General features: G+C 46.5%; 2 protein-coding genes across 2 annotated transcripts in view; one reads left to right on the plus strand and one right to left on the minus strand.

Moving 5' to 3' along the window:
* The window catches only part of T265_13748 (hypothetical protein), a gene marked incomplete at both ends in the record, with an annotated part of 41,661 nt that overhangs the window by 27,667 nt on the left and 2,187 nt on the right, over window positions 1-11,807 (plus strand). Inside the window, 5 exons of the mRNA XM_009170319.1 lie at window positions 176-406; window positions 1,499-1,751; window positions 4,500-4,858; window positions 6,064-6,300; window positions 8,196-8,477. Of these exons, the coding sequence (XP_009168583.1) occupies window positions 176-406; window positions 1,499-1,751; window positions 4,500-4,858; window positions 6,064-6,300; window positions 8,196-8,477 (1,362 nt within the window). The remainder of the gene's footprint in view (window positions 1-175; window positions 407-1,498; window positions 1,752-4,499; window positions 4,859-6,063; window positions 6,301-8,195; window positions 8,478-11,807) is intronic.
* Window positions 2,534-10,896, minus strand: T265_05318 (hypothetical protein; the record flags this gene model as incomplete). The annotated part of the gene is given in 4 exon segments (XM_009170301.1): window positions 2,534-2,713; window positions 10,171-10,281; window positions 10,298-10,536; window positions 10,779-10,896. 4 exon segments carry the CDS (start codon window positions 10,894-10,896, stop codon window positions 2,534-2,536), a joined length of 648 nt encoding a protein of 215 aa, XP_009168565.1.

Here is an 11,807-nt window from a genome sequence, read left to right on the forward strand (position 1 = left end):
TGGCACGTGTGTATTCCTCGGATGATTTGTACCCCTCACCCAAACGTACTTTCTGGTGGGAGCCGTTACAACTTTCCCTACGTGTCTGAATACTGTTCATGCCAGATCTCTCCACCTGTGGTGTATTGCATGTTCTTTCCACAGCTCTGTCACCCGATCTCCTTCTTGTCCACAGGAATACACAAAACCGATTGTGAAATCCTCCGAACCTGCCACAGTCGAGCGTGCTGACCTAGTTCGACAGGTGTTGTACCTGTGTCTCAACTATGGCCTTCGACTTTTACATCCTTTCATGCCCTTCATAACAGAGGAATTGTATCAACGATTGCCCCGTGCTGCTACTTCGCCAATGACCACGTCCGGTCCGCATAGTCTATGTGTCACTTTGTACCCGGGGTCGACAGAGGTGAGCCTGTCCACTGGAATCATGCTTTCTGTTGTAAAGCTCCTCCAAGAAGCTCACTCAATTTTTTCCATGCTTTCAGTGTGTCACAGTACACATGTTCGTGATGACAGACTCCAAAATATCCAGGACGTTTTGTTTGGTTCAACTTGCACGGAAACGTCATGGGACTCATGGCATCTGGACAACTATCCCCTAACCAAATTAGGTTGTACGAAATACAGTTAGATGTACAAGTATACTTTAGTGTGTCAGTGTCTTCAGTAGTTGCGAGATTTTTAGATTTGAGCAGTTCTATCCTTTCTGGTTTTTCCGCGCCATAGCGGTGAAGCACTGGACTTGTGTTTTGCTCTTGTTGAAGTTGATTAACAGCGTATATCATTAGCCTTGAACGGTGGATATCGGGCGTGCGAGATGAGCATACTCCGGACACAGGTTTCCAGCATTCATGACCCAAAGGTGGACCACTCGGCTGGCGCAATCAGAACAGTTGTTGTCGGGCAAGGCAAGCATAGTGCTCAACAGGGACACACTCGTCATTTCAGATACAATAAATCAGGTGCATCTAGCCCGAGCGGGTGCAGCGGTAGCAGTTAAAAGCACTGCACCTTCGGGGATCTTCCCTTCTGCTGAGCTCTAATGAAAACCGAGCTGGGGTCCAGTGCCATTTTTGCGCAGGAATGTTCAAACACGCGTGATTTAACTTATGATGTGTCTTTCGGGAAGTTCACAATATCGGGTTGCTCAGAGTTTTGTACAATTATGTGGTGCGTTGATTCACTAAGTCGAAAGAGGATGGTCTCATGTAAGCTTAGCTGCCTAACCCGTCAAGCTAACCACCAATACGGACCCTGGAGTTCGTTACATTAAGCTTAGTTGCTAACCACCAATACGGAGTGTGGAGCTTGTGACAACATGTTTGGGTCCGTCCTGTCGAACATGTACTGGCAAGACCAACAACAGTCGACACTTGGTCTTCCGGTTCCAGGAGGAATGTGTGCCTTTTGCCAGCTCTACACAATGAATAGAATGTGTGATACGAATAGTTTTTTCCCATTTCCGTACCACCACTCCCCCTCGTTTTCTATCCCTCAGGTCTGCGAATTGCGCGATGAAGATGGCGTGGAAACCGACTTCTGTCTTGTCACCAACATTGTGCATCGTCTGCGTGCGCTTCGGGCGGCCTATCACGTACTCCCACAAACAAAGAGCTCTGGTGCTTTGGAAGCTCAAATTTTGGCTCCTCCCGGTGTGTTGACCACTTTGCAGAGCGGCGCCTATTTGACAGACGTTGTGGAGCCGCTTGGCAAATGTCGTCTAGTGCGGGTGACTTCTGAACGCCAGGAAAGTGAGTTTATCTGGTAGATAGATACCTCAGGCTATAAAGGAGGTGATCGTTGAACCTCTTGATTTTTTTCCCGAAAACGCTGCATTATCATTCAACGCCTCTATACGCAGAAGCAAACGGACGCCAACTCGCTCCACATACCATTAGGACACTCCGTTTTTCTTCATTTTCTTTGGTATTCCAACGAGACCGGTCTTTCTCGTGGTATTCACTGTTACGGAGTTTTGATAACTCTGTCCACAAAGGAGGTGATCGTTGAACCTCGTGGTTTTTTTCAACGCCTATAACTATACGCAGTAGGGGACGGACGCCAACTCGCTCCACATACCATTGGGACACTCCGTTTTCCTTCATTTTTTTGGTATTTCAACGAGACCGGTCTTTCTCGTGGTATTCACTGTTACGGAGTCGTGCGGGGATGTTCTATCGAGGTATGAAGCAGAGGGCTTCATGTACCCATGGGGAGACGATCCAAATCAAGTTGCCCACACCTTCCAAAGCACTCAAATAAGCACACTGAACAACAGTAAGACATCTTAGAGGGACTTAACTCGGCATCCTTTGAGAGCCTCATCAAGCTCAGCACAACGGTAGACAAGCGCTAGGTAGACATCCTGGCTAAGAACTGACAACAAACATACCGTCGGTGTCGTTTGTGTTTCATATCCTCTAGGAATCGTGTAACCTACCATGTGTCTACACCTCCTAGACACTCGTTCAGGCAATCTGGATAAAACTGACAGCAAAAACGCCATCGTGTCTCCACCTAGGAAGTTTGGGGATCAAGCGGTCCCTACCCTCCAAGGCGAGTCGCTCCGACAGCACCCAGACTTTGCGTAATTTGTTTCATATCTCTCTGCCAGGTGAAAGGCTGGCCACCTCTCTGCTTCGGCACTTCGCATTAGACGCGGAAAACAGCAGTCTCTCAGGCAAACGATGATTTGGCATGAGCAATACATGGCCTAACCAACGCAGCTACGTGCTGGAAGTACGCCTACCTCAACACTTAAAAACACAATTTCCGTGGATTGAATGCCTCTGACTTTTTTAAAATCTTAATTCGCTAATGTTTGCATCTTTGTGATTGATTGAATCCCTAAATAGCTCCTTATACTTGAAGTATTTGGATGATGTCGATCGTATGTAAGTCCATCGATCGGTTCACCTTACAGTGTGCTCACTCAAATGTTTTGTCATTCGCCACATCACACCATCAAGACATTCACACAGTCACCAAATCATGAAAATCCTAGCATGGCGACCATTCAGCTAGGTGATAAACGAGCGACTGTGCTTTTTTATATCACAATACGTGTATAACGCCACCACCACAAGGAACTACTTGCTGGATTTAAATAGGGTAATTTGTGAATGACAAGTAGATTGAGAGTTCGATGGAATCTGTTTCTTTGGCAAGAGCCAAAGATGCCCTTGCATCTTCCTAAGAGGGATTCGACGGTGCATTCGCATCAGACCTGTATAGAGGTCACTGTATCCTGTCAGCTGAATCGTTACCACTTCGCTTTTCCTTCACAGGGAAATTGTCGCATCAGGAAAGACGTTCCTCCGGTTCTCATTCCGCTATAGACTGTACTCAGCACATTTTAGGTGTATATACGGGCAAGCGTCCTTGGTAGCCTGGTCGGCATAACACCAGTCCAGTAAGCAGGTTGAATCACACTCGGCTTCCGACGAATTGGAACGTCTTTCATCGAGGAGTGACAGCGAATGTTCTGAACTTAAGTGCTTGCCTGGAAAACACTACATACCGAGCTTTTTGATGTATGTATGGTGACGCTTGTCTCGTCCCAGTGACGACTGACTTCTCCCAACGCTACCGCATCTGTGCGCTCGGGACCACTTCGACCGACCCAGTCAAGTAAAAAAGCCCGTGGTTAGAAGCTGAGAGTTGTGACATCGCGGGTTAAGCCCGCTGCAACAGCTCCGTGGTCACCTGAGGTAGTGTGTAGGCAAAACAACTGCCACAGCTCCAACCATCGTCCTTGACTTTTGTGTTTGGGTTCCGAAAACGCAGCAGAAGTTTACCAGTCACGCACCAAGAGCAACTGTTTAACCGGCTCGTTTAGGATTTTGCACACTGGAGGTTGCAATATCAAGAGGGACCGGGTAATGTGAACAGTGGTGTGCCATCATTTACTTCCTTCCAGTACCTGGGATCAACAAACGAGTCATTCTAAAAAGAGACAGGGAGAGGATTTATGAAACAGTATTAGAGGAGTGGAAATTGCCGGCAGCAGCTTTTTTTTGCTGCATGCACATGACCTGTCTGACGGTATCTTGCAACGGCCAGCGAATTATTGGCTTTGTATGTAGGCTACGATACTGTCAGGGCGCCAGGATGACGGCTAGAGCTCTCTAACAAATCCTTCAGTTCAGAAGCCTGACCACAAAGCAACGGTCACCAACATTTGTTCCATTTCTAACTCTGGTAATTGTTAGTCTGGCCTCTTTCCACTAAGTAGCCCGGATGCCGCGCGAACACACCCCCGTGTAGCTCAATGGGCCGCAGAGGCACACAATTGGCAAGGTCCATTCTCTTTCAAACCGGGAAATTTTGTTTCAGGCTGAACCTTGAAAATCACCTGTGCACATTGATCCTATCTCTCCTAACCACAAGATCCTTTCTACTGTGTAACATCTCCTCAATTTCTCTTGGTCTGCTCGTCGCATTCAAATGAAATTCTCATACCATGTCAGTTCTCAATCTCTGAATTACATCTTTTCTAGTTGTCACTTCTGGATGTATTGGTGCCACAGTTTCGGCTCGCGATGCTCTGTTTGCCGCCGACATTCCAGAATCTAATATGCAGGATGATGAACAGGCTGTAGACGACAGTGATGAAGATATGGCTGGGCAAGCCCAAATTGCAGAGCCATCAGTTAGCAACGGTACGTCTCGTGTCCCTGCTACCTGTCAACTGTATCTTCATTTGGCCGGTCACATAAACATCGCTCAGGAGCAGCAACGGACACAAACTCGACTAAATCAGGTAGCTCAGTCACTACGCGCATTGAATGCGGAGCGTGCTCGCCCGGAATACCAAACTAAGGTCCCGCTTTCGAAACGAAATGTGGACGAACGACGGGTAAGTTGAGAGCGAGCCAAATAAACGTTGCCTATGGCATTTTATTCTTAAGAAAATACTACAAAACCATGCACAGAAAAAAGTCATTTTGATAGAGTAGGTGCCTCTGGAGAAGGTGCCAGTGTGTCAGGAAAGTTGAAACTGTCAGTGGGGACTATTGATCCTAGCCTTTCAGCATGCTGTCCGCGTATGGTCGTACCCAAGTACTGAACTTTTCTATCGTCTGATCCGTTTAACATTCCCAGTGGCTGACGAATAACCTCCCTCTAATCTAATCCACGAACTGTTTTAATTTGTTCGTTAGTTTTGTTGAAATATCGTTTGTTCTGGTCTTTACCGCCCGCAGTTGTTTCATTTAATATGGCTTTAAATTAGGGATCGTTTGAAGCAACACCAAACCTTCCCAAATAGCTGTCACATAGTGGTTCCGCAATCAGTTTTGTGCTTGCACTGATAGGACTGTACCGGGACAGTCCAAGGAGATGGGGAAAGCTGAAATTCGAAATGTCCCGAAAGCTACAATGGCGAGGCAAGCAGGGCGGTGAGTAAACTGATAGAAAAGGGATGGTTGCAAGTTAAGAATCTAACATGAATTCCTTACTAGGAAAACAGTAACGATAAAGTTGAATAAGGAGTGAACCAGTCTACGGCTTGCAAAATAGCAGATATGCCTTTCCTTGCTTCCTCCTGAATGAGGGCTGTGAATGGTGTTTAGACTGTTCCCATCAGATATGTTTCTTCCAACTTTCCGGTGTTCACCGCACTCTTCGAACCTAATTAATCCAGTTTTCTCATACTCCTTTCTGAAACACCGCGAAAAAGTCTACATATGATCAGAAATGTGTACGACGCGACGTTTTTAATAAAATCGATGAGGCTCGTCTGGGGTGCGACTCGCTCTTCGCCATTGGCCGGTACGGTTTCGTTTCCCGAAGTACCCACTGAAAAATCAAGGTAGTAGCCACTACCTGTCAAAGTACTGATACGTTGAACAAAACATGAGGGATAGCTCATTGATTCACTTCACAAGAATAAGTGGTTTATCGGGTACAGAGAATCATTCCTCGTTGATCGTTACATTGGGTTTTGTGATCGTTACATTGGGTTTTGGGGACAGTTTTGATTCCAAAGTGTCTGCGGTTTAAAATACCCGACTCTTAAGATCTATTGCCTGTTCACCCTATTGTTCTCGTTTCTCGTTCCAGCTCCATGAACTGGAAGTTGAACAGCAACACTTGGAGGATATGCTCTCCAGCCTCGACACAATGGCCGAGTCAGAGAGCACGTCGGGTCACGTTTCCACGCCGCACTTACAAGTCCAGCATCCGTTGTTGCGCGCAGTGGTTTCCCTATCCCCTCACAGAGAGATTTCTCATGAAATTACTGATATCCAGTCCTCGATCGAACAGTACGCGACTGAGGAACTTCTTGGTGGAAAACGGGTAGGTTGTTCTCGAATATATATATATATATATATATATATATATATATTAGTAGCTGGGTGGTTTACTTATCACCGGTTCGTTTGTTGACCTTGGCAATTGGTTTGCAAGCGTTCTGTTACCGTTCGAGGATACATCGTCACTGCCCGATCAGGTGGGCACTTTTGCTATCTGTATTCAAATGATTTCTAGGGGATATGATCAGGCGTATCACGTCGGAGATATCAGTAAACCAACCAACCGCAACCTGGTGATAGCTCTGGAGCGATGACGAAAATCACTGATGGAAATCAATTCCAAAGCTCAGTCACAGTCAACAGCCGCACAACTCGCAGCAACTCTCTATTTCGCTGCGCGATTACGCCCCCATTGGATGGATGTACCAGCGGAACTCCCTGAATGAGAATCCAAGCACACATGTGGAATTATCAAATCTCTGTCTCCCCTACTTGTGCAGGAGAGCTCCTCAACATTCGGTCTGCACCCAAAAGCACATTAGTATGGGGTCAATATCTCCGGTTTTATTGATTGTAATTCGCTAATAGCTCAATTTTTGCGTTTGATTCAAGCGTTCCTGCCGAGACTGCGAATTCTTAACTAGCTTTGACGTGATATCGATCGAATGTAAGCCTATTTACCGGTTCACCTAGCAGTCTGCTCACTCAAATGCTTTGTCAGTCATCACATCCGATGATGTATAGTGATGCGCCATCAAAACATCTTTGTTTAGTTGACAACTGCCACATCACAACAGTCTGAGCATGTTTATCATTCAGCTAAGTGACAAATCAGTGACTGTGTTTTCAGTTTACTGGTGGATGGACAGAGTCTGAAGGAAATGAATAATAAAATAATCGTTCAGTTGTGACACCCTCCCACTTCCCAGCTACCATGCTACCCGAAGGAAGCACGAGGACTGGGATACCGTGAGGTTGCCCAAGTCCTAGAATCAGTCGAGGAGCGAAGGTTAGGTTCCGACCACGGACCTACCGATCAGCACGTCCGCGCCTTAATAACTGAGTTACCTGAAGGAAATTGCTCACTTTAGATCTGTGTACTGGCCATTATCTTCTGTCACCTGAGTAGCTATCACTCACCCTTCGGACGTAGATTGTCGCATGTGTAAACGATTTCCTGCGGCTCCCATTCTTCTGTTGTTTAATTCCCCCCGAGGAAGACCCTCCCACGAATCGACCTATTTAACTAAGGTTTATTGTGGAAAGTCCATCGGTAAATTTGATCAGCATCGTCTGATTGGACCAATTAACCTTGATGTCCAACTGGCCAAACTTTAGGCTCCATTTAGCAACAAGAAATGAGCGAAGAGGACATCCAAGTCTCGCTAACCCAGCAACGATGGACAGTGGGTTTCATCCAGAAATGAGCTCCGCTGTTCCTGAAAATCCCGGATGAATGTGATCTTACATCACTTGGCTAGCTTACAGATGCCCAATGGTGGCGACTGAGCTGTACTCATCGGACAAACGCTGGGATGACGCCGTTCAGCACGTGCGACTAGTTGCACTCAATTCATTTTGACGAGCAACTTGTAGAGCATTCACAAGATAGTCGATAGAGCTAAGTAAGTACTACACTTATCGTTTACACTAACTCCAAGCTCGTTTGCTGTCGGGTGCTCCGTAGACATCCCGAAGTGTTGAAACAGTTGACTACTCAATAGTAGTCAGATATCCGAGGAACTTTGACGCATGGACAAAAACAAGTTGAAAATGTACATACAGAAACCTGATTGTCTGCCAAGCCTCCGTGAAACGACATACGGTTTTCCTTTACCACGTCTTTCTCTTTTTTCCAAATCAAGGAGTAGTTAGTAAAGATGGCATCCAAACAAAATCACACTCGTGACTCGTTCATCTTCGGTTCTTTTCTTTCAGCTAGAATGTCGGGCCCTGGTGAAACAGTGGCTTTCTTGGGTACTTCGACTTGGCGAGATACGCAGCGTCCACGATCAAGTCAACTTTGAGACTCTGTTTCAGTCGTGCCTTAAACAGTGTTTCGAGATCGACGGCCTGTATCTGGCTCGCACCCAAGAACCTAGCCTAGCTGATCTTGCCGCAGCATTCTTTCTACGTTCCTGTTCCAATGCCTCGTGTGCTCACGAACGCGTTCAAAGTTGGTTGGCACGACTAAGAGAGAAATTCCATCAACACACAGGGGTAAGCGTATCGCCTTTGGTTGATTGGATTGTTGATTGTTTCGGAATGAGGTACGCTCTACTGTAAGCCCCAGTGACCGAATTGAGTGCGTTAGGTGGTAGAATTCTGGTGCTACCCTTGTCATCTTTCCCTTCAGGACGTCTCGACATTGGCGGGCCTCCAGAAATCAGGCAGATCAATATGTGCCATTTGTGCAGTCCGCCGGTACTGTGCACAGTTCCCCAACCCGGCATACGGCGTTTGAGGTGCACTGAATTACAAGAGACTTTGGAAAATGAATCCTGAGCGAATAGTACCAATCAGACTGCTCAAAAGAGTACTCCCTCTTCCTAAGCAACGCCTTTGAGGTGTTGCTTAGTTAGGTCAGGCCCAAAACAAAACCAGAGTAAAAAAGGCCTGTGAAAAAACCACACCTTACCACCACTGAGGTTGCACATCCAGTATAAAAACGGTCACTACCAATAATTGAGTACATCGTCAATATTTCACCACAAATATTGAGTTTGGCCAGATAGGTACCACTCCCCTTCACGTCGGAAGCACCATAAGTTGGTGAGCTCCACTGAACAGTTGTCTACCATGTATCCATAAGCAACTTTTCAATAGCTCTATTCTTGTTTATCGTGACGCACCACTTGAGCCCTTTGACGAAACGGCGATGGTCTTGTGGAGTGGTCCTCATTGGCATATAAAACAAGTTTGACAATGTGAGCAGCGCTCAGCTCAACTGATCATGCCTCGTCATGGTCCGTTTTGGATAGATAAGTTCAGCCCGATTGTCAAAAAATGTTTGCAGAAACGCTATCATGCACAGGCCAAACTGGTTCGTATCGTTAGCATCTTCAGTCCTGTTCCAAGTGACGAGGTAACCGCGAGGTTATGAAGTTAATCCAAGCAGATATTCGTGTGTACAATAGCGTGCCAGTTCTGCTCAATGGGACGCTTGAGAAAACACTTTCATACTTCAAGGTGATAGAAATCGTGTGACCGTATCGAGTGGGATCAAACAGGTCCATCTATCGACTTTTCCACAAAAGTAGGGACATACTACATGGGGGTTCAACGTTTCAATACAGCGCTTGATGACGATAAAGTCAACTTTCAGCAAGCCACAAAAATGCGGATGGATAGTTGACTAGGTATAAGGCACTGGCAAGAGTAGGGTATTAACGCGCCTGTCAGTTAACCGTTTGAAGATAGCCCCCTCCCCGTGATCACACCTGGACAGATCAAGGTCACGTTAACTCACTTCAATCCGATTACGAAGAAACCGTACTTGATTGTCGGGGGCGAATAGTTCGTGGACCATTCGGATGTCTAATGGCAAACAACCACTGGTTCTTCAAATGAGCAAGACGCTTTGCGACCGAGGTGGGTGGCAAGGATATCTCATTGAAATAATCTAGGAATGTTGACTAGAAAACAGGTTTTGCACCCAGCGGTACTATCGGCGTCTTCCATTAGAACGCTTCAGTTGTCAAGACACTGCAAAGCCCTAGATCGTGACGGGAACAAGGTCGGCAAACGTTTTGAGTGATACATCATCGTCACCATCGACAATGATGTTTCGCTGCCGTGCAACAGTGATTTATTTGGAAGCCTTATTTTGAAGGAAAGAATAAAATTGGATGAGAATGGGAATTAGCCCCAGCCTACCACAATCATTTTGAGGTGCCTACACCTACAGACACACATTCAGGCAATCGCGATAGAAACCAGTAACAAGAGCACCATTAACATAGATTAGCAGCCATATACTGGAGTGTCTACATCCACGCGCAATGTGGATCACCTGATTTCCACCCTGGAAGCCGAGTCACATCGGCGACACGCAAACTTTTCATAGTTCCTATCATGCCTCTCCGCCGGGTCAGGGTTGGCAACCTCTTTGCTTCTGCCACTCTGAATAGGGCACGGAAAATAGTACTCCCTTCGGCAAACGATGGTTCGGCATGCGTAATAAATGACCTAACAAACGTAGCTTCCGGAGCCGGACACCCTCTCTGATCCAAGTTTCTATTGCGCAACCGAACACCTGAAGATGTCTCGGTTCTGCTGACTAAGGATGCATTTCTCACAGCCATACAACAAAACAGCCCAATACACACGTCCCTTGAGATTCAGGGACATATGGGCTTGACATCATACGTGTCGCCAATCCCTTCCAGGGTGGGGACCGCGTGATCCTCATTGTGCCTGGTTGGAGACACTACAGGATATGGCTGCCAACCGATGTCAGTGGCGTTCTTGCTGTCAGTTTCTATCCAGATTGCCTGAGTGAATGTCTGGAGGTGTAGGCACCTCGGAATGATTGTGGTAAGCTAGCACCGTCCACCTTTACTCTTTTCTTTACAATAAGGCTTTCAAATAAATCATGGTTGTACGGCAGTGAAGCATCAGTGTTGAACACTGATGTCATGCTGTCGATGATGTTGATGTCTCGAATCAGAAAAAACGACCTGAGTCTTGCAGATTCATGCTTTGAGCTCATCTGTCACACTACAATCAGAACTAATAAAACTTCCCTGGATTGTTAGGCGCGTGTTCGGTGACTGCATGTCCAGTAGAATGACCTTACGCTTTATGAGTGCGAAATGCACACCAAAGAGCGGGATGATTTTGGTGAGTTCATCCAAAAACCCCCGTGCCCTTTCCTCATCTTCGAAGACGAGAATGGTATCGAGTACATATTCTAGGTCGACAAGGTTTTCGTCAGAGGCTACTTGAACACCGGGGTTTGAAGACCTTCCAGTATTCGTCTCATTCTCACCAATCACAAATTTAAATAAGAATGGGGATAGCAGACACCCCCTGACGGACGGCGCTTTGTTTAAGTAAGCTTTTGCAGAGTTCTCCGCATACTCCAATGCGTCCGGAATGTTTGAGAAATCAAAGGACGAAATATGTTCACAAACTTCCGGGACATTCCTCGATAGGCGAGTATATTAAGGAGAGCAGACAGAACAGTGATATTGTTAGTCGTTTGTACCCGTGACGTTGTTCTAGAACAAGATGGAGTGTGAAAATTTGGGGAGCGCAACCGCTAGCAGGCCGGAATCCCGCTTGCTCCTCTCGAGTCATGCTTCACGGGCCACCACAAGGCGACGAAGCACAAGTGACCTTTGAATATTACAAACGCATGTGTGGGACCAATCTTGCGCGCTGGCTACTACTGTCCGGGATCACAACTGTAATAGACACAACCCAAATCAAAGATAGTTTAACTTGACAGAAGCGCATGAGCCTTGATGCGCACCGTGGATGTGTAGCTACCCTTTCGCCACATACATGATTGTACAGGTCACCGCCACTCGCTGGATCACGAGATCT

This window comes from Opisthorchis viverrini (assembly GCF_000715545.1).
Source record: "Opisthorchis viverrini unplaced genomic scaffold opera_v5_98, whole genome shotgun sequence".
NCBI lineage: Eukaryota > Metazoa > Platyhelminthes > Trematoda > Opisthorchiida > Opisthorchiidae > Opisthorchis > Opisthorchis viverrini.